This window comes from Haliaeetus leucocephalus, unplaced genomic scaffold (assembly GCF_000737465.1).
Source record: "Haliaeetus leucocephalus isolate CR32 unplaced genomic scaffold, Haliaeetus_leucocephalus-4.0 Scaffold317, whole genome shotgun sequence".
NCBI lineage: Eukaryota > Metazoa > Chordata > Aves > Accipitriformes > Accipitridae > Haliaeetus > Haliaeetus leucocephalus.
In genome coordinates, this window is record NW_010972753.1 from 10,187,952 (window position 1) to 10,214,689 (window position 26,738).

Below are 26,738 nucleotides of genomic sequence, written 5' to 3' on the forward strand. Positions count from 1 at the left end.
GCGGGCGGTTCCCGCGCTCCCACAGCGCCACCTAGTGGCCGCGCGGCAGGGCAGGCGGCGGCCGCCCCCCCCCACCCCCGGTTCCCCCCAGGGCCTGGCGCGGCGGTCCGGGCTGGGCTGCTGCCCGTGAGGGTCTTGATGCTGCTTATAAACCTTAACGTCCGTTTTTTTAACTGCGCAATACGTTAACCTGCACCGATGTCGTCTCCCTCGAAGCCCGGAGGTTTGTAGCAGCGCGTGTTTCAGCAGAAGCAAAGCCCTTTGGGTGGTTGCGGATAACGCGCTTCCTGCCAAAAGCGTTTGGGAAGCCAGGACGTTCAGTTGGACGGATAAAAGACAAGCTAATGTGTTTACATGCAGGTCACAGTGTACGCGCATTAACACTCACGCATAAGGCATTCATTAAGAAATGCTAAAGCATTTCCCTTTGTATGTACTTTAGCACATGTGGATGAAAATTAGATTTATAAACTAGAAGGAAACTACAAATTAAGAGGAATATTGTGTTAGCCCCAGAGAGCGTGTTAAATCCCTCACAGCCCAAGCCTGGAGTAAACGGAGTCCAAAGAGAAGTTCAGCGCTTTGGTTCCCACCCTTTCCCCGAAGTAAAATGACCGTGCTTCGTTCAGACTCACTAAAGAGAACAAGGTAAACATCCAGCCTTGTGCCACCCACAGTCTCCAGGATTTTAAAGGATTATGTATTCACATTCTCTCCTGTGAATGAGGAAATTCAGAAAGAAATTGCCATGGAGAAATACAGTTTACAAAACTAGTTAAAAACTCGTTTCTGCAACTTGTGAACAGCCAGCTAGGTGCAGTGGACTAATAGCCATACCTGAGCTCAAAACTCATTTCATCTTTGCTCTGCCACACAGCACGAGGGTAGAATCAGACAGACAACTTGCATTACACATAAAATGCACTCCTCTCAAGGTTATCGCCGTTTCTTAAGAAAATTACCTCTGTCCAGTCTGGAAAAGGAATCAATGCTCTCTTCTTCCAGGCTGTAACATTTTCAGTGTGAATTTATAGTGGGTAGAGGGTAAATTGAAAGTCCAGGATTACAAATTTCTACTTCCAGAAAGAATAGCACAGATATTTTCCCCATGGACAGTTTCACCCCCTTGTCACTGCACCAACTGATGCCCAGAAGGAGATGGGCATAGGATATTTCACCTAGTATATCAAACATGTACCACGTCCAAGTAACTTTTTCTCACAACAGCAAACCCTGAGTGAGATTTGAACAAGCAGTGGGAACAGCAAGAAACAAAACAGCTCCAGCCACATCTTTAGCATATGAACAATTTGAAGATAGCACAGCCTTCTTAGTAAGAAAAACTAAAAGAGAAAATTCCTCAAGAAGAATTTGTTGCCGCAGAGGCAGCATTAAACCAGCTTGAATGAGCTTGTCTGCTTTCAGTTTCAATATACATGGTAAGATTTTGGTATACATTCTAAGATTACCTTCTGCCCTCAGTCAAAGAACTGTAGGAAACCCCTTACGTGTTAGATAAAACCATATTTCAAGGAAGAGTCAAATGCTACATATTTTGGATTAGAGTGATAACCACACTGAATAGCAGTATATAGCAGGCAGGCAAGAAATTCTACCTCCAGAGGAAGAGGACGGACACCTCTGAGCATTACAGCCAAGAACAGGCAAAAGAAATCCCACTAGCCTTGGACAATATAAGAGGTGGCGATAACCTCGAGGGATGACATTGTTAACATGATGTTCTCTATACATAAGAGGAGATGTATAACAAACAGCTGAGACCTGGTTTTTGTGAGAGTCTGTCTCACAGTTTAGGCAAGAAGTACAATAAGAAGGCAATACCACCATCTTCACAACTTTTACATGCAGGATTAAAGGAAAACTAGTGCTCACAGAACCCTCCATACAGCTAAAACATGCCAGTGTTTATTCTGAGTCAAAGAAAATCTCTTTTTACAGAGTCTTACTTCATGATTATTCCAGTTACCTGAGGAAAAAAGGCATCTGTAAATGCACAAGTATATTTAGAAGCCGCTGATCAGTCTGCACTACATGTAGCAGAGAGGTTAGACGCCAGAGAGACTCTGATCTCTGACGAGTCTACTGAAAATTGGCAGCAGGCTTTAATGCCCCCACTGAGGGAAAAGCAAGAAGTCAGCTGTTATCCAGCAGCAGCTGCCTGGCCAAAAGCACACATGTACTGGCCAGCCGATCACCCCGCACGCTGCTCTGCCCAGGCAGCGGGTCAGAGAGGGAGCCTGAGAAATGAGGGGGTGGGAGGGCGAGGAGAGCTGGGACAGGAGAGGGATCACAGGGTGCTGCGAAAAAGCGTAGCAGACAGGCTCGGGAGGTGCCGGGACACTGAATAAAGATCAGTAAGAAACCAGATTTTACTGGTTTTGTTCCTTCAGGAACAATCTGTTATTTAAGAAAGAACACTTTATACTTAACTCTACATTTCATACTCAACTCTGTGCTAAGATACCGTATTTAGTGAGAAGATCGAGTATCAGCTTCACCCCACTGCACATCAGTATAGCTCACATTTCAGCTGGGTGACCACAACACCTACATGGCTACAGAATATTTTTCTCCTTCTCTAAGGTTGCACTAGCGAGTCTGGACAGATAGTGTCACACATTAAGGCATTTTCTCATGCATTCATAGCACTGCTAGATGACAGTAACATCATTAGCTTCCTATTGAAGGGCATTAGCTATTGTTTACCCATGGAAAAGCTCTCCTTTGCTTTTCACAAACAGTATAAACAGTAAAACAGGCAAAACCAACATTGGAAATACATCAGATATCATAACCATGCACTTCAAGAGAAATCTAAACTGCCCTTAATTCTCCTAAAGGGCAAATTCCATCAGCAAGCAACTTATGCTGAAACTGCAGAGTCAAAAATAAATGTCGGCCTCTTTAATGGCTTTGGCAGAAGAGTATAAATTGAAGGGGAGTAATGTGAAAACACTGTAACAAACAGCTGGATTGATGCCACGAGGTGCTGAGTACTGTGCCTTGATGTAAGAACTAATTTATCCACTTGCTTACTCTTACTCAAGTAAATGGTCTCCCTGGACTCAAACTGCAATTAAGCACGTTTCAGTGTTTTTTAATTGGATGGGAGCAGAATGCCGGGTACTGTGCGGGACTGAGCCCACTGAGAGTACCTTGTATGTCCACCAGACACAAACAAAATTTGTAACTCACTAAGTATAAGAGGTGAACCCTCACCCTTTCTCTCTAAAAACCTGCTTCTAAGCCAAAAACTAGCCTGATTCTACTCCTAGTCCCTTCTAGTTAAAAAGTCACACCTACATTTTTTTAATCCTGATGGGGAAAGCAGGAAAGAATTTCACAGCAAATTGTGAGAATCTCTTAGCTCTAAGAAAGTATGTATTTTCTGTGAACAAGACTGGCTGCATCAACATGGATGGTTTTTTCATGTTAGTCAGAGTCTCTGCCATCATGTATCCTTAAAGGTACGTGCAGAACACTTCCCAGTTTCCCAAAGGTCTCGGCTAGATTACATCTTTTTGTGTTTCATGTTAAGGAGGCAGAGAAACTGGAGACAGCACTGAGAAAAACAAGAAAAATTATCACAGATATAAAAAAAATGGACTATGGAGAAAGACTGAAAGGTTTCCCCTAGCAGAAAATGGCCCAGGAGGGGGGCAGGGTGGTAAGATGGTGTATTGGAACAGTGTTCAAAAATGTACAAATTTGTTATAAAAAGAGGATACTGAGCAGTTGTTCTCCATGTCCAACAAAGGTAAGTTTGTTACTCTCTCAGTTTACACAAACCAGCTTCAGAGTATCTATAAAGCAGCATTTCTAACTACAAGGTTAGGACAAGATACCTTGGGAGGCAAAGAAATCTCCTCTACTGGAGAATGTTGATATAAAAGGCTATACAGACATCAGTCAGTGACAATCTATGTATATACACCATCCTGCCTCAGAACAATGGGATCGGACTAGATAACCTGTGGTCCCAATTTTCTACAATTCTGCACATCATCAGCTTCTGACTTCTCCTAACTTGCAAACCACCTAACTTTAACATCCAGCGACATAACCAGTAATTACTGAGCCAGCATTATAGGAGGGGAAGAGCCTTTGCGTTTGTGTAACACTTGGTTGCATTGCTTGGGTGATATAGAATGGTCAGCTGCATTTCACTTATTGCCTGCTGTGAGTAAGAAATCCCCATTCACTCTTCCAGGATATTTTGCTCAGACGGAGGATATTGCTGCCAAATAGCAGCAGTGGTCTTGGCTGAAGAAATTCTCAGGGAAGAACCCCCTGTTTTGCATCTCTGGAGTTAGACTCACTATTATTACAGATAATACCATAGTTATTGAATATGACTTCCTCACGCACTGGCTAGCGTAAGAAAATGTATTTTGGTACAGACATGCCAAACTATTATTAAAAGAGTCCTAATGAGACATGTTTTGCCAATTAAGAAATTCAGTGTTTTAATGGCAGTTCTACATCATTTAATTCCCCCAGTGCGGCAGACAAGCTTTGATCCAAACACTACACTCTATCTGATCAGAAGTCAAGCTGAAAGAGTCTACTCGGGTATTTTTGTTTCACAATGTCAGAGAAAGGCCATAGTAGGATTCTTTCAACCATCTCTGAACAGTCAGACACTTAGCTATATTTATTGAATGAACAAACTGCCAGAAATTAAGTCAGTCATTTTTGCAGGAAGATGTCCATAATAGAACCATTAGCAAGTCTGACTGAGGGAATTCAAAGACAGGTAAATGAAAGCCGCTATTGTTACACGTTTCCAAAATGCTTTTCTGTTATGGACATAGTTGCTAAATGTTTCCAGAATTCAGTGCTGAAACTTCACAGAATACATACTCTAATGGTCCAGAATACACAAAACTGCATTGTAAAAAACAATAATGTGACAGACTACTACTGTCGTGTCAGAAAATCTTATTATCCGAGGATTCTGACATCCATATAAAATGAAACATAGTATAATGGGGAATAATTGAGCTCATTCTACTTACCCACTCACTACATGCTCCTTATTATTTTCTGACTGCAAACACAGCTATTGGAATGGGAGGGGGAAGGAGAGTAGAAGAAAAGGCAATCTATCCATATGACTATTTTGTCATTCTAGTTTTAAAATAGAGGCAGTTAGGAACAGAACATGTACATTGTGTGTTAGTTTTCAATGGAGTAACATATAAGAAAGCCCTTCTTGATCACCTGCAAAATTACTGCTTTGCTGTTAACAGCCTACAACAGAATGTTATTGCTAAAGGTTTTAATGAACATGTTTTGTCAGTAATAAAATTCAAAGACAGCTCTGTCAAACTCAGAAGTACAAAAATGTTCATAAGGAAAGATAATTACCACTACTTACCGATTCCGTACTTTGTCCTGTAATATTTTTTAGTGAATTCATCACAATCACAGAGTATTATCTTCCTTCCCCAAACATTAATTACTGCCCCTATTTTCAGGTCACTGTCTCTGTAAAATTCCTGATGCACTGCTCCTGTCTAATAAAAGAGGGAACATTTATACAGCAGCTCTATAAATCTCAGAATCTCACAACTTTTCTTAAAATCTAGGTCATTTAGTGCATGTGATTTAAAATATAACCTTCATAGTCCATTTGCAAGTATTTTTCACCCCATGCGAAGCTACTCACTTTCACAAATGCAGTATTTACATACAGTAAATCTCAGTAGTTTTCATTTGAGCTATTCTCCAGTGGCAACACAATTTTATAAATAACTCTCTGTTGTAGAGGATAACAACCACAGAAATTACAAAAACTACTACAAAGACATTCAACAGCTGGATGTATTCAATAATATCTGACCTTACGATTGTCCAGAATGTAATGGCCTCTGTTTCCTACTAACTTTCCAAACACATTGAGAACAGTGCGACTGGTGATTGTGCCTGGCTGATACAGCCCAGTGGGAGCATACTGCAAGAAAAGAGACCAGCTCTTAAGAAATACAGTTAATAGTGAAGAAAGTTAACTCAGTTACCTTAGAACTAGCAGGTTTTTTACAGACTGACTGTTATTGTAGTATTTGCTTGGGAGAATTTTTAGTAAATTCTGAGGTAACATTACACCACTAAACCTAAAAGCCAGTTTATATGTCAAAAGCCAGCATGTATGCCAGAAGAAGCATTCAGAATCTTACTGTGTATCCAAGAGTAAAGTCTCCTTTTTCTTGGAAGCAAACAGAAAGCAAAGGTTAGCACACCCAAAGTAGCACATCATTGTCAACATCTGCTCTGAAGGCTATTATTTTGATTAGTAATAATCATAAAAACATGCAAAAGAACCACTCAGAGTTGGTCCTACTGTGCTAACCACTGCACAAATACAAGGGATTCAAGTCAGCATGATTCTTTAAGCAAAAATGTTAGTATTTTTCTTTCTATTGTGAGTTTCAAAATTACAATAGTAATTTATCCCAATAATATCGAACTTAATACACAAACACATTACATTTTTTAAAATTCTGAACAAACTGCTGATGCAGGGTAACCAAAGTGGGTTATTTTGTCTTACCACCCTCCCTGACACCCCAACTTTTGACTGATCTCTGTCTGCTGTCCTCAGAATTTCCTCTGAATTCAGAGGAAGAAGCCAGTCCTTAAAATTGCAACATGCACTTCAATGGTTCAATGGTCTGTTAACATAGAGCCACTGCTAAATCAACATCTCAGAACACACGATGCACAAGGTGAGAATAGTGCAATATTTTGCTGTTAGGTTTTTACTATAACATCTCACATACATCTGTGGCATCACAAATAGATTACCAGTATTAGAAGGAAAGCAGGGAAAAGATTCCCTAGTATTTTACTCCACCTGTGGGTTGACATTATTCTATCATCAGGATCTGTCTGGAGCGATACAGAAGCGTATCCAGCTTGTTAATTTTATAATCATAATAAGTTACAGAGGACTCAAACCCCTTGAAGATTTCTCTGAGAGGTGCCTTCTCAAAATAAGCACCTGATTAATGCTTGATAAAGTTTATTCATTGATTCCTATTGATTTTAACTAGCTTTGCATAAGGTCCCAAATCTAGGAACTATATTTTAAGAAATCACTCTACATTTTCTACAAAGAAGTAATGTTATGGAATACTAAAACCAGGCTTTACTAAAGGTTCCAAATATAAGTCATATGGATCAAATCTGAATTCACCTCAGTTTTACATTAGTTTGTCTATCAATATTAATTAATTTTCTGGACTTCCATTACTGCAGAGCCTTATTAATACATTTGCCTTAATACAATAATACGGGAGAAAGGAAATCATAGGATTCCTTTCTGCCTAAATTCACTCTCCTTTTAATTTAAGCATGACAAGCCTAAACTTATTTTTTTCCATCACTTACTAAGTTATTATATGAATATGTGTGCAAAACCTAAATCATGCAATTATGACTAATACTCTGATAACAATTGCTAAATACCATTACAATCCTAATACAGGATTTTCAAAGCAAAGCATTTAATATTTCTTAATTAGTGGAATAATTCGAAATAAGTTGAAATTTTCATTCCTCACCTTTGGAAGCTTATCTCTTCTGAGGAAAAGTGGAACTGCATCCCGGCCTGAGTTTACTGGTATAATTTCTTTTATATCAATAGTATCATCAGACAAATAATAGTGCAGAACAAGTTCCCGTGGGTCATGAAACATGGATTCTGGGTCATCCCACACACAGAAAAAACGTAAAACATGTCCATCATGCTCCAGAAATTGTTTCAAAGTGTCAATGCGCTCATAAGGGCGCAATGGCTTCATACTATCCAGAATCTGCACATAAAGGGAAAATCAAGAGAAACACTTTTTTAATCATTTGCTCTTAAAAACAGGATACCAAACTGCAGGGTACCATCCAATCTTAGAACATGGTTTTAGGATTTTCAAATACCACTACACAATTATGATACATGAAACAGTATTTATGCCATTACCAAAGAACTATTTACAGGGTTGCTGTGCCCTCAGAAAAGATATGAAAACAATTTTGGATTGGTTTTGATCCTTGGTTTTTTTTGCAATAAGGTTCTTCAGATCAGAGAATTGTTAAATTATTTATAGTACAGCTCACATTTTCAACAAATTGCCCGTGGTAATCAGATGACTACGACTTCAAATAGCATCACCCTTCCTGATTTACTTCCTTAAAAATTATTTTTTATAGATGATGTGGTATAAAGAATTAATTCTTTCTTTTCCTTTTGTGTTTTATTTCTTTTAGCTTTAAAACATAGTTTATTAACTTTGGATTCATGTCATATATTTGGCAGGTACTGAGTATGTATGTTCTCCTCTCAACATACACCCATAGGTCTGAAAAGGAATAGCAAATCTCCAACTCAAGATATATTCAAGCTGATGTGATCTATGACAAGATGCTGGCTACAGTCATGGTTGTTGCAAAACCAGCAGCACTGCATTAAATCAAATCCCAGGATGATGATCCAATCTGATGACTGCAATTACATAGTTAGTTACAGTCACATATATGAATGGTAACCTGAACAGGGTGCTTTTCCTAAGTCAAAATCCATCATGTCCAAAATGGGTTAAAGGGGCAAGACAGTCCTTCTGATCTCCAAAATTCTACAAAATTGCTTCCACAGAAGAATGGCAACAGACATCAATGAGGCAATGTAAGCTGAACTGTCTGAACAGAAAGAACTGTTGACTATGGGCAGCTTATATCATTGTTTAAATTTCTATTTATCCACTGATACATCTTCTGGCCTTAAAAATCTGAGAGGGAAAAGGCCCAATCTTTCAGAGCATCAAATCTTAAAAAAGGAGAGCAGAACCAAGTTTTGCCTGCCAATGTCCCTGCTGATCTGCAGCACCGTTTCCATTTCAGGCATCATCGTGCTCATATGCTACAACTCAGGTATTTACCACCCCAGTACCATCTTTCCTCCTTCCTGATCCTTGAAGATCCAATGAGCAACCAAATGCAGTCACAGAGCCAGGTAACATCATCATCCATGGGATATCATCTCCAACAGTACAGAAATATGAATCTAAGGGGTTTGCTACATTTTTCATTGGTCTCATTTTCTATCTCATCATATTTCTTACTCTCCCTCATACCTTCATTTTCTGGCCATCTATTAGGAGTCTGGTGCAAACCAATTTAATTTTGCTCAAAGCAGGCCAGAGGAATCCACCCTTAATAAATAAAAAACATTACCTTCCACAAATTAGTCACAGGAAAGTGAGAGCATAAAGCAGCCAGAATTTGCTAGATAACTTTTCTGTAATTTCTCAACAACTGAGAATATTAAGATACAGATTTCAGTAATTTTTGGTCTTCTGATGCTCTTATTTCTTAGCCCTTTTTCCACTCTCCATTCTCTTTAGGCACACATATGCACAATACTTGAATGTTTTGTTTGTTGTTTTATCAAAAAAAAAAATACGAGCAGGTTATGCAATAGCATATATAATGTTGACACAGTCTGCCAATATCAAGACAACTCAGCATGTGTTAATACACACCTGTTAGCTACAAGGCCTGAGTAAGGGAAAAGCAACCCATGGCCAGCCTGAGTCACCACTATGCAGAACCAGGAGATGTATTACAAATACTACTTTTCACTGGGGGGCTGCAAAAAGCCTGAAAGCATGAACGAAGTGAAACCAACATTTTGGCCTGAGAGTGCCTCAGAGACATGCAAATTGTCCTACACATCTCAGTCATAATTACCTTCCATTTTTGCTGCTGAGAGCTGCAGCAGTTTTCTCAACAGGAGGAATAAGTTGAATGCAATGGACACATGGAGTATTTGCTGCTTTCAGAATGCTAGGCTGGATCTATCACAACAGGCTGTATATCGTGGGCCAACAGTCCTAACAGAGTCAGGTCAAGAGAAAAATACAGTGCCATCTGCACTCATATTAATCAAGAAAAACGGAACTGAAAGAAACTGTCATTCCCTACAGAAAACATCACTCCTGCCACTATTGCCAGAGAAAAGACCCCAAATCCTGCAGAGGGGAATCCACATAGCATCTAGGAGCTGCGAATGAGATTTTTGGAGGACCTATGTATGTGTTCCCATATACTCATAAAAGAGGGAACAGCATTCAAATAAAACCTCACAAGTCTTAAAACTGCAGAGTACTGGGTTCTGTGTGGCAGAAGAATTTGCTTTACACATGCAAAGACCTGTTAATAACATGGGGGCTAGAGATGAATGATGACATGTAAATAGACCAAGTGAGCCTGCAGGAAGCTATGGATGTGCTTGAACCACAATTCCAATTAGATCTTCCTTTAAACACTTTAGAAGTGTTTATTATCATTAAATTAGCTCAAGCAAAATTATAAGTAGTACATATAATAGGTCCGGGCTTTTTCCTCTTAATACTGAAAGGTTTATTTTATATTCAGCAATTAATTTTGTTCTGTTTCAAAAGGTGTGTGAACACATCAGGAGAAAATCCGTTACATTTGGGACTTCACTTGTAATAAATTACAATAAAGCCATGTAATAAAGTTTTTAAAAGCAAGTTTTCTCTCGGGATTTATTATGTTGAAATAGCTACCTTCTATTTGCTATTAGAGAAATAATTTATATAATGCATATTACTAACAGCAATGGCACTTCTATTAAAATCAAGTTTTCACTATTACTGCCTGATCTGACCTTTTGCCGCTCTTTGGTGTACGGGTCATCTGGACGACCTGCAGGAGGATTTAATCTAATTCCCATCTTCCTCAGGAAATTTTTTGTAAACTGGTCACAATCTATAATCTTATATTTTCGGGCATAAAGGATTACTTCTATGTTGATATTGAAATGATCAATAGTATAGAACTGATCTTCATGAGGAGGTGGAAGTGGAATCCGATGCCGTCGGACAATAGTTCCTGTAAAAGAATTAGAATAAATTCATAGAGTAAATATCCTTTGCTCTAAGGATTACTTCACAGACTTGCTAATTTTCTATGCTGATATGACCAAAATAGATGAAGCCATATGGGACAAACAAAATTATCCTTCATTCAGCAAAAGAACCATTAGGTAAGAGGATCCTTTTTATTAACAATACTTTACGCTGATAGTTTTCTGGAACCTCAAGTTCTACCATTTGACTGAAGTTAATACAGAAAATTACCACCTTCTGGAGCAAACAGGAAACCACTGGAATAAATTCCCATTTGTTGGTGCAAACGTAACAGGTTAGTATTTTTTCAAAGTATTTTTTCTCATGATGAAGAGAGATGTCTTTTTCACTTTTTTTTTTAAAAGCAACAGCAGTCTCCAGTGCTCATTAGTATCATTAATTTTTCTTAAAAAAAAAAAAAAAAAAACAACAGAAAAAGTTGTGCAAAAAACATGTGGTGGGGGTGTATGGGAGGGACAAGATTTGTCTGTACACTCTGCAGGGTGAGGAGAGCCATTTGTAACTAAGGTTAGAGAAAAAAACCTGCCCTACCAAGGAAAAAAGTGTGACCTATCAAGCATGGAGGCAGACACATTCAACTGAGCTTCCTTAAGGAGCACATTGAAAGTAGAGACAACAGAGATGAGTTGGGCTGATTGCTGGGCTGCAGTAGCGAATCCATCTCAAAAATACAGAGCCAGGAACTCATAATGCATAGTCTAACAGGAACACTATCCAAAACAAAAAGAAAGGGGGAGAGGGGGGAGGAGAAGAAAAAAAGAGAAATTTTAACTTCGTTAAAGTAAGTGCACACTTAGATTTTCTTATTGATAGTCTTTAAATGAAAGGACTGTTATTCTGAGAGCATTGTACTTGTTCACATTTACCACATTAAAAGAGAAGGAATCTGCTATTGCTCTATCAGCTGAAAACTCACAAATACACTGATGAATCGGGTAATGCTTCAAAAGTACTCACTGATGATGATTAAGAGACTGGAGCATCTCTCGTATGAGGAAAGGTTGAGAGAGATGGGTCTGTTCAGCCTGGAACAGAGATGGCTTGTGGGGGGAAACTTATCAATGTTTATAAATACCTGATGGGAGGGAGCTCTTCTCTCTGGTGCCCACTGACAGGACAAGAGGCAATGGGCACAAATTAAAAGATACAAAATTCCATCTGAACACAAGAAAACACTTTTTTACTGTGAGGGTGATCAAACACTGGAACAGGTTGCCCCAAAAGTTTCAAAGTCTCCATTCTTGGAGATACTTAAAACCCAAGTGGACACAGCCCAGAGCACCTGGGTCTAGCTGATCCTGTTTGGAGCAGGGGGTTGTACTAGACAATCTTAAGATATCCCTTCCAACCTCAACAAGTTTGTAATACTACAAGTATATTAGAAACAAAACAACTTATAAGCTACAGCCTCAGTAGGTTAAATAAATATGTAACACATACATTAAAGAAAGATATGCAGCTGCATGTATGACAAGCTACAATTTATTCCAAGTGAAGTTAGAGTTCACAAAAAACAGCAGACTGGCACAGCTGGGACTAAACTCTTTTTTTCAACATTATGAGAGAACAAAAAGGACAACAGTGAAAGTTTTGCCACATCAATACCTCAATATAGTTGTGTGAAAATACCCTGCAGAAAATAAAAAGATGGTCCACTCTTCAATCTCAGACTCTTTGCTGTGCTTACCAACCCAGACACCTCTGTAACACCAGCTTTATAATGCAGATACCCACTGGCTAGAGACCAGACAGGAACCACCAACCCATACTATTATAATAATTTCTTGCCACTATAGGTTCCCAACACCTTTAAAATTACAGTAATTATAAAAGGTGAAACTTTAAGACAGCTACAGTAAACACACAAAAATTCAAAACTAAAAATAACTCCAGTACTAACCTACTACTACAATAATAGTTTATTAGACACAATTATCTAAAAGGTCTATCTCATTATCTCTCACTACAGAACTGGATTTCTTTCCAGTGCCCTTCAGCTGTGCATCTGGTAGTGTTTCCCACTGAGTCTCGTTTGATGATTTTCCAGCACTGCTATTTTGTTTTGGAGGTAGGTGGGGGTAGAGGGGGGCCTGGAGAGAGAGGTGACAAAGACAGGCAGAGGAGGAGAGAGAAAGATATCGCTATGTGGTTTTGTTTGGTGATTGAAGGGCCTTATTCCTAAGTTAGACCATGGAAATTCTTTATTGTTCGCTTTATTTCCCTAAGGACTAATCTGTATGAAATACCTTCCACTACTACATTATCAGAGTTGTTTGTTAAATTCTAACTCCTACAATGAAAACATACCCTTAATTTTCCAGGGGAATAAAGCAACAAAGCAGATTTACTTTATGTTCCCATTAAAATAATTATTTAAGACCCATTCAGCATCCCGATGTTTCACGTGTACCAAATCCGATGCTCTGGTTACTGACCTTTGACTGTAAAATAAATTTGAACATCTATCTGCTTAAAAATACTTATACACATATTTGAGATGCATCCTCATGGAAATACTAGTTAGAAAACGTGGCGATTAGCACATTTTAACATGATGCAAAACTGCATCGCATTACCATTAACAAACCACATACTTTAAAATATGTTACCTGATTTTGGCTAATCCTTGGGTCACTCCTACAAAAATCAACAGATAACGTGCTAAGTCAGAACAGTCCTCCACATAAATGCAAATCCTGTTGAATCATCATTTTAGTGAAAATATAATGGTGGACAATTTTCTAATATGAGGTGTTTTCTGAGAGTATATTCACCTCAGAACTAGTGAATAAGCCTTCAGCTAGTTTTTCATATCGCTTTTCAAAGTATAATACACATGTTCATTTTGTTCTGAGGGATAAGAATTTCTTTCCTAATGGAAAATGTCTTGTAAAGATAATATCTGTAGCAAACCTTTGCTTTTATTAGGCATCACTGTGCCTGATCTACACATGGTAGAGGATACATTTTATATTGTTGAATTTGAAATTTAATAAAACCTGATCAGCTGAGGTTAGGTCTCAGCATTTTTTAAATTGTCCTTCCTTCTAGAAAATAATTACATTTCTACTTCTAGAAATTTGCTACAAGTTGATCCTCCTACAAGGAGGATCTGGGCATGTGCAACATTCAGGTTGCTCAGGATGGATGGCTATTCTTGATGTTTCTTTTGTCTTTGCTCAGTTTATTGCATCTGGTCAGGCTAAAGCTCTCCTCTACTGTGCTCTTGTAAAGGGAGTTGGGGTACTGCTTTTCTCTGACAGTGGTAGTGGCATCGAGTTCCCACACCATAATTTGTAGCATATCTTTTTTTCTCTCAGGGCTTCTGATTATTTTGCAACTACAGCAGCAGCTTAAGGAGATCTTAATAGTAGTGAAGGCCTTTTGACTACAGGGCAGCTCATGAAGCTGGGCAGCAAACGATTTGGTCTCTGCTGCTACACTGCTCTGCAGAAGAAATAAAGTGGTATCAAGAATTTCTTCAGCACAGCTTTCTGACTCCCTCTGCACTACTCGAGAGTGCATTAGACAGAGGAGAGGAATGGGTAACACCTGGAGCTTGTACACTCTTTGACTGCTTACACGGAAAGGAGAAGAAACAACCACTACTATTCTTGCAACGCAAAGAGTTCACCCCAATAAACAAAAGGGCTTCTTTCATTCACTCATTCACCCATCTCAGAACACAGCAAGGTCATGATTTGGCCATCAAGTACGGCAAAATCACAATTATTTCAAGGCCTCAGGGGAGGTCTTAAACTCTTAGATAATCGGTTATATTGGAGCAGCTGACTGCAACTTTGCTTTTCTGCTTGTACTTTCCTCTTCAGCCAGCCAGCCTTGGGAACCCCGCCAGCAGGCAGCTCCACTCTCTTTTTCAGCTGGCTGACCTTGGGGAAACCAGCCAGCTGCTCCACTCTGCTCTGGCTTGCAGGGCCTGGATTGCACTGGAAGCTACAGTCAACCCCATGGGATATAAATGACCTTTTGATAAGACAGTATCAGCCAGCCACAGTCCTGTTAAGTGGGAATTAGATCTACAAAACACTTGCACTGCCATATGTAGGCTGCCTCTCCATGGGAGAATTTCTTTTTATATGGGAAGAATAATTAGCATTCCAGCTTTGGAAGAACATAGTGGATTTTGTTATGTGGTCGAGTTTACTGTCCTCCTCTTCACTGTGTACTCCCTTATCTTTAGTTAGTTCTTGTGCACTGTGATTGTCCTGGTATTTTTTGCTTTGATTCTGGTTTCTCAAGTTCACGTTGGCCTCTGCATTCCTTCGTGTTTTGCATTGAATTTCTCTGTTTGTATAGATTTCTTCTAATGCTTCTAATATTTTCCAAAGTTCAAACTATAGCAAGGCAGTTTCCAAAATTAAATGAAGTTTAAATTCCAGTTATTTAGTAGCAACCTTATCTGTCCAAATTCATGTCCAAGTACAGCAGCCAATTCCATAAAGCATTTTTTAAAGTCACTGAAATACATTTCCCACAGATTATTCATTTTGTCACTCTGAGATTTTGATGAATGGTAAAAACACATTTTCTGGCTTTTTTTTTTTTTTTTTCACGAAGCCGATTTGTTTTAGTTTTGTAAAATCATAATCAAAGTTAGACATTCTAACTTCTTTGACAGCTGTTCCTTCACCAAATCTTCCTGCAGTCCATAAGCCTCTCCAAGCTTTTTCTGCAAAGCCACAAGTACTACCCACAGTGGAGAGTACAGTGGGAAACTACTACATTTCTCTGATCCCACCATGCCCAGGGACACCCATTCAGACCATCAAGCTCTCATTTGTGGGTTATGGCACAAGCACTGGTAATCCCATGGCCTCAAGGCATTAACCAGCCAAGCTAAGATCATCTACCTTTGATCTACCCCACCACTGTCGTATCTACTCTTCAAGAAGACTCCTAAGAACAGCCATTTCAGCTGTCTCTTTTACATGTTTTCCATCAGGGTAAACATCCGAGTTAAGGTCACCACCACCTTCTGCCTTCAACAGTTCCAATTCCACTTTTTCCATCACTGTTTTTTGCTGTTCCTCCTTTACACAACCCCTTTCCAACCACTGCAACTCTCCAAATGTTCACACAGACTGAGCCTATCCTGCTCCTGATGTTCCCACACTTCTTTCTTCACCCACACCTGCACACCTGTGCTCTTTTGTTCAGTGCAGTTTGCCTTTCAACAACCCAAGTTCTCCTACAACTGAACTCTCCTCTACAAACCCCTGGCATTTCAATTAACTGAAACGTAGTATTTCAGCAGACGTGCAGAGGACGGCATTATGGTTAAGATCCTGAACTTCAGTTCCTTGTCCTGTTATGACCTTTTCTGCATGATCGTGAGCGAGATTTTAATTCCTTTGTGCTTCAGTTTACCAGCTTCACAATGCAGACAGTTACACTTCTGTTGTTCTCAGGCTTACAAATTCCCAGTCAGGACAGGGAACTTTAAATATGAGAGATATATAATTGTAATAAAAGAGGCAACAGGCCAATTTTTGATTGAAAATGGAGTAAGACTAGCAGTTAATGGTCTGGGATTTCTTTTTAAGAAACACTGCTTTCGCATATATTCAACAACAAATATCTAGTGCCTTTACCATAATAACTCTGTGGTTGTTCTTCAGTTATGGAGCATGAAGTCAATGCCCAAATGCATGTGAGTAAAGAATCCTCTGACAGGCATCTCCACCACCTTTCTCCCCTCTACATCATATTAATCTTTGGGATAATAATAATATTTATGTAGAAGTTTATGATAAAGTATAGGTCCAAGACTTTCTCAACAACTGTGAAGCCCAAACATATCCCAAATAGTCCTTGGGCCTTTCAACCTACAGTATCTCTTCCTTCCTAAACACAATCAATATACAGAGCTTCCTTACCAGCCCAGATACCACCAACAAATAAATTAAGTGCATTTTTGAGAGCCTGGAACATTTCTTTTTAATCTATCAGTGTAATATGGTGTGTATACACACTTATCCCACATAAAGCACTCATACAAAGTCGTAGAGGCCTTCAAAACATCCTTGCATGGAAGACTGAGAGAATTCTTGTTTCTCTCTTATACTATTCAGTTAATTTTAGATCCAGTACCAAAGGTGACTCCAACAATGATTAACACAAGATACAACCAAGGAAATAGGGGAAAACTGTAGCCTTCCGGTCACCGCAGGAACATGACTAGACTACCAGGAACACCAGGCCTGAAGGGGTAGCCTGCACAACCCATACTACAAAGACAATGAAAATTACTTATTCCTGTAGCTAGTTTCACAGATATCAGCTTTGAATTTGCTTTATCGTGCTCTAACAAACCTGGCTTCCACCTTTCCTCTCAAAGACATCATCTCTGCATCTCAGGTTAACTGTACTTCCTTTGTCGATGGCCATTTGTTCTAAGCCGTAAAATCCAGAAACAGCCACTCCACTCCTGTGACACACAAGTGAAGGAAAACCTAAACCCGCTGATGTCTCCTGCCTCATGCATATGAGTTCCCAGGAGAAGAGATCCAACATGCTTTTCTTTAGGTCTTGAAAAAGCACTTGCCCAGGTAGGAGTAGGACGAGGTTTCTCTGAATTCAAAATCAGTTCCTGCTGAAGAGCCAACAAGATTTCTGGCAAGAAGAACTACTCAACACAGGCAGAGCAGGGCCTGAAGTACTGGTTTAAGAAAAGATTGACAGGTAATTTTATCCCAGGTCTAACAGTAATGAGGCACATAACGTCTTTAAATATTATCCTACACGGTAGACTGAGAAATTGATAGCATCTGCTCATCTTGGAAAAGAATATGGCAGTTAAATGGTTAACTTGTTTTTGAAAATTGCTGTGCTAAGATCCACCAGAATATACAAAATATCTTTAGGGATTCGGAGGCGCAGTCATCCCAAGATACTCATCCCAAGATATCCTGCTTATCTGGACTATATCCCTTGAAAACTTTTTAATTCTGGCAGTGACCCACAAACACCAAGAAGCAGCAGCTGTGTTCCCCTTCTGCAACAGGATGTTGACCACTAGGTCACATTTTCTTAATGTAAACAAAGTCCACTAATACTCAGTAAATACTCAGTAAATCAGCTCAGTAAACTCTCCTCCAAAAGTCCTCAGGCTGGCCCAAGTGCAGCGATGTGACACCGAGGCGAGGCAGCTTCTGAGGCGTCAAGGAAAAATTACTGTGCCAAGGGCACTTTAATCATAAAAGAACCAACAGCCAAAGGCACAAAAGGCACTCTCCTTCAATAATGGCAGAGATACTGCAGCAGCTAATGAACAGTTACAGAGCTGCCACTAGAGGACTTACTATCAGTGCCAAGATGGAAGGAGCCAGGCTCAGGAATGGAGATCTAGAACACAAATTGCTTTTGCAGAAGTGACACAACACTGACAAAAGACCTACTGGCATATAATTGCAAACAACTATATTAAAGAAAAAATTGTATCTTTGAGTATGGGAGTGGATTCTGCCTTACAAAACCTACATCTAAGGAAACTAAGACAATAAAAAAGTTCACATTATGACCTGTAACAAGAAAAGGCAATTACAGCTGTTCACTGACATTCCAACTATAAGAAGTCACATTACCTATCCTTTGGAATGGACCAAGACTGTACTGAAGAAAAAAATAAAGGGGGAAAAAAAGAATGCTATTAAAAATAGATACCTTGAGTTATGCCACTGTTTTTCACTTGGGGTTCAATCACTTGAATTGTATCATCTTCAAGGTAGAAGTATATTTTACAATGTCTGATTCTATATAGCTCTTGATTTTTGTCAGGCACTTCTTCCTCAAAATAGGCATCAAAAGACAATACCTATTAAAAACAATAAATAAGTGTAAAGCAGCAAAATCTCCAATGCCTTGGCAAAATAGTCAATAAAATAAACTTGTATAGATTATAAGTAACTAAATGTATGGATTTCAGGAGGTAGATTTATTTCTCAGAAATGTAAGAACAGAAATCCACATTAAATCACATAAATTTAAAATTCTTTGCTTGGCATTTTTATTATCACAACATCTAAGCAGAGATGGAACTCTAAAGTAAAGAAATAAATCAAATATAAAACTATCAGCATGCTGCTTGGAAAAATCTTCTGAACAAAGCACTTTTGATAACACAATGAGCTATCTAGGTCCTGAAGCAAATTTTAGACCGCTATTCAATGAATTGCTGGAAAATAAAGTGCATTATGACAGTAATGGCTTTACCATTGAGTAAGTAGAAAGAAAAGTTCTTTTTAAGCAGATCCTGCAAGCTGTTTAATAAATGGTACTGAAGACTATCAGAGTGAAATGACATTTTTCAGGAGTCATTTAGAGCTGTGCAATATTGGCATTTCAAAACTTACGTGGTTCTGCAATTCAGTGAGTGGAGAAATCTCAGAGATTATACCAGCTGGTCTTCATGGTCTCTTGCAATAGCAGTAATGCAAGAAAAAAAACCTTCATAGGTGAGATGCTCAGTGGTTTACTACAGTGGCCTTTATGTCTGGAGATCCCAGTTCAAACTTGGCAAACGATTACACAAGTTTTGCGCTTCTCGGTATAATTTATCGTCTTTAATCACGAAGACCAATTTTAAGGGAACATGCAAGAAGTATCTACTTGGTAGTGCATTGCTGTGTTAAGTATGTGCAGGAAGGCATTAACTGAAACAGGTTTCTGTCCTGCCCCCCCAACACATTTGGGTCAAATCAGTGCTAATTCATACTTCATTTTTCACAATGATTCTATTTAATAAATTCAATTACCTTTATTCTTGTTCATTAGACAAACTGAAGCATTGAAAAAAAAGACAACTAAGCTGTTCCTTGTTTCAGTGAGCACCTCAAAGTACTTCCATGAATACTAACAACAGAGATTTTAGAACACCCTAATAGACAAACACAACCTCTTTTTCTACATCTGGGGAGAGAGAGCTAGTGGATTGCTCAGGAGCACACAAGAACAGCTGCCCTGTGTCCTAGTCAGACTTCTCAATAGGCCACTCTGCCTTCTCTCAGGCAGGTTAAGTGCAAGATGAGGAAAACTCTGCTTCCACAAACTATTTCAAAGGCTAAGATCCCACCGATTTTCAGCATGCATCAAACAATAGGACAGACACATTTTTGGCATCAACTCTCCCGCACTGTGACCCACTACCATTAGTGAAATAAAATTTAAATTCTAATCAGATGACATAACTGTTACCTGTTAAACCTGATGACATTAAATCTTCACACAAAAGAATCTAGACATTATCAGTTATGGTTTGTTTAAGTAGTACAACATGCAAGTTTCTGAACAACCTACAGACGAAATAGTTGAAAACAAATAAAAAAATCATTCTGGGCACATGCAATTTTTAACTGTGGATTTCACTGTTTCATGTATCAAACACAAAAACACTCAATAAAACATCTGACGTACAACAGAGCCAACACAAACAGCTCTATCATGCTTTAACATTTCCTCTTCCTTCCATTTGTCTAAAACATTGGTGTATAGTGCCATTTTTGGTTACCAAGGTATCCTTCCTGGCCTCCAGCTACTATTCTGGAAGGACCAGGAGCCCTGGGTAAATCTCTCGAATACTCCAGGGCACTTCAAAGGTACTATGGTGGAACCACTATATCCCAGTCTGAACATCCTGGGGTTCAGCTGACAGGGAGCTGAATTTCATTCCTTGCCCAGCTGCTGATAAGCCATGCAACCATTGGAAACTTACTTAGATGCTGTACCGTCTTCTCCCTATTCTGCTAGTCCCACTAGAGTATAATAGTAATTTGACAAACATATTGTTCAAGTGCCCTATTTTATTACTAATTGTTCTTAATTTTGTCAATGATCTTTTCTGAGAATGGTTGTCTCATGAGACAGCAGCCAGGCGAAATGGTCTGTCTGCTGTTTGCACAGATCTCCAAGCACAATCAGGTCCTAAATACACTGTATTTATTTCTTTCACTGAGCATACACCTATGTCCTGGTTTACTCTATTCAAGGAGTTTGTGCAAGTTCTTTTGCACTTAAACTTTACTCTCTTTATACCCTTATCAACATGCTAGTGTATGACTGAAATATATGCAGCAGCCAACTGCAGTTTTGCAGATCAAAACAGATGATACAGGAAGGGTGAGGAGGGGAAGGGACAGAAAAGAAGATGACTTACTTTTCATTTTAAAGCAAAGTTAATTTTAAAAATACCAGAAATGTAACACTTCCTAACTCATGTTTCATCTGTAGTACATTGCTGCATGCAAAGTTCCCAACCCACTGTTTAAAAAAATTAAATGTTACCTATGAAAAACAAAAGTAACAAATATCGAATAAACTCCCTGACATTTTGTAAAGTTGGCACAAGGTTTCCCTGGCACCTGTGGTAATCAAATTATAAACATCGTTTCAAGCCCAGGAGGCCTTGTGTGTGTACTTAATCGTAGTAGAAATTAAATTACACCTGCTTCCTATTAGGCATACGAAATTGCAAAAACTATTTCTCAACCTACTTAATAATGAAGTTTTATGCCTGTCCTTCCTCCAACTACTATGGTACTGCTGAAAGTTACAAACCAAAGAAAAACAGTAAGAAAGCAGACTACATTTAAAAAGATAAACACCTACTCAAACCATTTTTCATGTAGTCCATTCTGCTGAGTCACAAACTGCAGCACTGGAGGACGTAGCTGCGTTCTAGGCTCTTAACTGAGGAAGCTAAATTAGTTGGGTAGTACCCTTTAACAGTCTGCAATTAATACAAACACATGAGCCCTCCAGAGGCCAATTCCGAACCTGCAAATTCCTGTCCTGTATTGCTCTGTGGAGGAATACACCGATTAGAGAAGGAACGTCAAAAGGCCACCTAGCTAATCTCACCAGCCAAGTTCAGTGCCTGATGCTCAGTGGCACGTCCCCACTGCCTCCTAACTAATCCCTTTATTTCATAAACTTGGGTCCAAGTCCTGCTAACTTACATATTGCCCTGAGACGCCAACACGCACCTCCTCATTGAAAGAAGGGTGCAGATAAAGCAAGTGCAGGATGGACTGAAGCCTTAACACTTTGCCACATTAGACCAATTCATACTTGAGCACATTGCTGAAAACTGTGTGAGCAATACTAGGGATTTCAGAGGCAATGCTAACCGAAGTCACGTGTATCTGTGCAAACCTTACATTTTCTTGTACTAGTTCTGGTCTGCCAAAAAGACAAATGTGTAATTGTACTGCAATTACCTGCATGGCTTTTCTTTTAAAGCAAAAATTATGAGATTAGCCATTCTTCCCAATATTTAAATACCATAATCATTTAGTCATGCAACATTTCTGCAATCTGCTGAATGATTTCTTTTTCTGGATCATTTTCCTTCTCTGATTGTAGGCCTTTTGCTTTAGAAAGAAAACATTGCTAAGTAGAATTTACATTAAATTTAAACATGGAAAGTAATGACAGTGTGCTACAAAATTCATATCATCACAGATTAGTTATTTGATAACTCTCTAACTTTAAAGGTATCACTACATTCTTGCAAAATAAACAAATTATTAATTTTAAACTCCTCTGTCTATAATGGACACAGTCTACCTATATTACACAGGAACAGATCACACAAAAGTGAACAGGACTTTGAGCAAGCAAACATGATGGGATAAGTAAATTCTGAGCCTATAGCACTCCACTGAGGTTAATGGTTCCCGAGTCCCCGTGCACATTTTCTCCTTGACTAGGGCATACCTTACATTCATTCTCAGGTTGCCAAATAATTCCTTTACTGTCACCACTTTCACTAAAAAGAAATATGTCAACCACTCCCTTGTTTTTAATATATCCTGTAGGAGATGTACCCCAATACAGAAATATTTTTATATGTTGCTGTATGGCATGATATGTTTATATTAATTGTCCAATATACCAATATGACGGAAAAATAGATGTTACCGCTCTTTTTGTCCATCTAGGAGCTTCTTTTGCATGCACAAAATAATCTTCTGAAATACCTGACTAACTGAATTTCACCTTTATACTGTCTTTGTCATATTGTAGCTATTCATAAGACACATACAGATTTAGATTTCTACATACCTGCTTGTCAAATGCTACCCAAGCAGGAGCATCACTTCCCATCCCTTCAGGAAATACACTGTATTTAGGTTTCAGCTTCCGACCAGGTAACGGTTCACCTCCTATTCCAGGTTTATCTTCTCCAACCAGCATAGCAACATTATTGCAGTAACCCCAGTGCTGTGACTTGTGGAACTTTTCTTTCCCTATCTGTCAAAAGTTTGGAAGAAAAAGAGAAAAAAAATCTGTGTGTTTGTTTCTAAATCCGTAAGACTTACCTATCTAGGCAAGGGAGATTAATCATGTAAAAGTTTCTATATAATTACTTTTAATACAGTCTAAAAACCTGTAACAACTGGAATGCTGCAAGTGAAGTGACATATTTCAGTGGTCAATTTGCCAGCCCTATAGATGAAAATGGAAAAACATTCCAGTTATTTACCCAGGCTGAGAGACAGGATGATACCGGCTGTGCCCCCCCTCCCCACCTTCCTTGCAAAAAGGATTGAGGCATGTGGTAGAAAGAAGCAGTTCACCCACTAGAACTGTTCCAAAAGGTAGAGGGGAAAAGCCTTTTCTACAGATCACCAGAGGACAAATGGAAATGGTTCAGGAGTACCCAGAGAACAGCCTGCTCTCATTACTTATGTGAAAGATCTTATTTACACTTGCATCCCCGAGTGCAAAATAAATGGCTCTGTACTAGTGAATACATTTGAATTTTGGGAGGTTGGATCTGAATCAAAAGACAGAATATTTATTCCATCTGGGCTTATTCCAAAAGGTCTCTGTAGTGATTTCTTTATTTTATTACTATTTTTTCAGGCAATTAAGGATGGAGTGTGTAAAAAACTATGCACAACCAACTGCAAAGAAACCCGTCTTGCCTACTCGCATTTCTTGGCTGGGGCTGGAGCCAGTCTTGAAGTGATGCAGAAAAGCCTCTGGCCCCACATGAGTATCAGTCCTGCCTGTGGGAATGTCCCTCCTAATGAGCTGCCTGCTTTGCTGGCCAGTTCCCTCGAATGGAGGCAGCCGGTGTGAGCTGCACTCCGGCAGCAATCCCCTAACGACCCCACACATCAGTCTCACGCAAGAGGACAGGGAAATAGGAAAAGCCAACAGAAAGCTCTACTAACCCCTCCTCCCATAAGTGGCAATCCTGACTCGTTAGCTCCTCTTGCTCTGCTATTCCTCCCTTCTTCGCCCTCTCAAATCCTTGAAACATTTTGTCTGGGAAGGCGTAGAAGGGCCATGGGGTAACTGCACCCCAGCACACCTAGTAAGGGGAGACAGAGGCTACAGCAGCTGTGCCCTCCCTTGGCCTGGGACTGGGTGAGCATGAGGCTGAAGGGGGAGAAACTGGTGTTATGGGTGAGCACAGAGAAGGCCCTGGGTAGAGGAAAAGGCTGGACAGCAAAATTTTTCATAGCAGCACCAGAGGAGGTACATCAGTAAAGTAGCAGAGGGCCAAAATTGTCTCCTCCACTACATTTGGAAGACTGGGCATCACTAATTATCACATGCATATATTTAAACCACTACTCCCCCAAAAGATGTAGACAACTCTAAGTTACTATCATAAATCAAAAAATAGTACAAATAATCATTTTTCATCATGGCAACATTCAAGTGCCCCAAGATAACGTAACACACGCTCAGGACAGCAGTTCTGGGAACAAGTGCAAGCAGTGAAGCAGCAAAACCTGAAAGTAACCGAATAGTTATTTCATTCTGCCAATAGGAAAGAGAGTGAGAAATTCAAAAGGCAGCTAACCAACCTCATGGCTCATAATATTCAATGCTCATATATACAAACTACCGCACACTGAAGGTTGCAATCTGAACTGTTCACCTGCCTTGCGGTGCTCTAAATCCAATGACACAGAATGGAGAGCTGCCCTTGACACGAACAGCTCAATCACTACTGTAGCTCAACCTTTGCTTAAAACCCTTTGGCATACTACTTTTGCAAGGACAGTGGTATGAAAAATAATAAATTACTTACTATTTTAACAAATTATTATTTTTAATACCATAGTAATCAATGGCCATACCTTGCTTAGGTTAACAGAAGCTGGGCTAGCCAGCACGCTTTGAAACAGTCATTGCAAAACCAGATAAGGTTTGCATACTGGGGACAGTAATGATTGGGAGTATGGAAGCACTTCCTCAAACAAGATATTTAAAAGGTAAGCAATGTTTTACATAGGGGTGAATAAAAGGGCACATGGCAAGTATCATAGTTTAAAGAATAATACAAAGGAAAAAAAGTACTCCTGACCCATATGTTTATAAGTCAAGAACAAGGGTTACTGAATAAAAGAGAAAATCAATAAAAGGAAATACTTGTGTAACAATTAGTTAGGCCATCTCCCCCCACCCCCGCCACACAGGATTGCTCAAGCCAGGAATTTAACAAGATTTAAAAAAGAGCTACATATTTGCAGGAATAATGCCCAAAATAAAATATTTCATATCAGCACATGTTTTTGAGCTGTGATATAAACGTCATGCTTCGGTGCGCAGTGTAAGCACTGACATGTAGGCATTAGGAGCAGCTCTTGATGTGGTCATCGCCCCCCTTCCTCAAGAAGAGGGCACAGGCACTCTCCTGGTACAGGACTCTGGAACAGACAGGCACTGACGGGCTCTGGCACCCGCTTTGTAACACATCTGCACTTAGGATGGTTTTCTCCCTCTCCTTTGAGCGCTGCCAAGCTGCCCTTTCTTCTTCTATTTCTTTTTTTAATAATTTTGTTCCTCAGTAACCTGATAAAGAGTTGGAGAGAAGTCAGAATGGAAGGGAGCTTTCTGCATTTATCAGTTCAAATGTGGAATAACTATAGTCAAGCTGAGTTTTAAAAGGGAAATTTCTAGGCAGAAACATCTAATTTATACTGAAGGTGTCATAGAACAGATCTACTTTTTGGCACAGCAAGTATTTAATTATTTTCCCCCTATTACCAAAGCATGAGTTAAGGAGAAAGGCATAGTTATCAAAGCACAGTGAGGGTGGCAGTTTTCCTGAGCAAAGGAAAGCTCTTCATGTCCTCAAAGCTTCTTCTAGAAGAATTTGCTCTTCATCTGTTTCTGGGTTTTGGCAAGCTACAGTGTGGTAAAGTGTTCATCAAAGTAATCCAGGTTTGCTCCTGCTGGAAATTTTCCAGAATTTAGGGATGAAATCACAACATCATTCACAATTTGATATGAGAAATACATGGCCCAACAGCTGCAATTCTGTTAAGAATTTTTTGTGGCATTCTTATAACTTTCTGAGTATTCGACAAAAAGAGTATTTTAAATTCCTAATCACAAAATTACTTATAAGCCCTTCTCCATAAAATGCACCTAATTTTCCATATGCAAAATAATCTCTTCTAAAAGTCTGTACAGTTATTTCTTAAAAAAAAGCCAAACCAAACCCACAACAAAAAAAACCCAAAAGAATGTTTAAAAGAAAAAGTAATTATAACTGAAGATCACAAAAGAGACAAATGACATTTGGGAAACTTCAGCTAATGAACTCAGACCACATCCAGCCTAAAATAGTGACAGAACATCATGTTACCTCCACAGTAATATTAAATTACTTCTAAAAGAAATCTGTGAGAGTGCAGGGAAAGAGCTTTACTGTGTCTGCTGTGCTAATGCAGCTAAACTGAACAGGCTGTAGATCTGCTGAACAAAGCTGGCCATTTTCTGTGC

General features: G+C 39.2%; 1 protein-coding gene across 1 annotated transcript in view; it reads right to left on the reverse strand.

Moving 5' to 3' along the window:
- The window catches only part of EFHC2 (EF-hand domain (C-terminal) containing 2), a 62,087-nt gene that overhangs the window by 29,458 nt on the left and 5,891 nt on the right, over positions 1–26,738 (reverse strand). Inside the window, exons 2-7 of the mRNA XM_010571372.1 lie at positions 23,052–23,240; positions 18,654–18,804; positions 10,709–10,932; positions 7,587–7,838; positions 5,867–5,977; positions 5,402–5,540 (exon numbers count right to left, since the gene is read on the reverse strand). Coding sequence (XP_010569674.1) covers positions 5,402–5,540; positions 5,867–5,977; positions 7,587–7,838; positions 10,709–10,932; positions 18,654–18,804; positions 23,052–23,240 — 1,066 coding nt within the window. The remainder of the gene's footprint in view (positions 1–5,401; positions 5,541–5,866; positions 5,978–7,586; positions 7,839–10,708; positions 10,933–18,653; positions 18,805–23,051; positions 23,241–26,738) is intronic.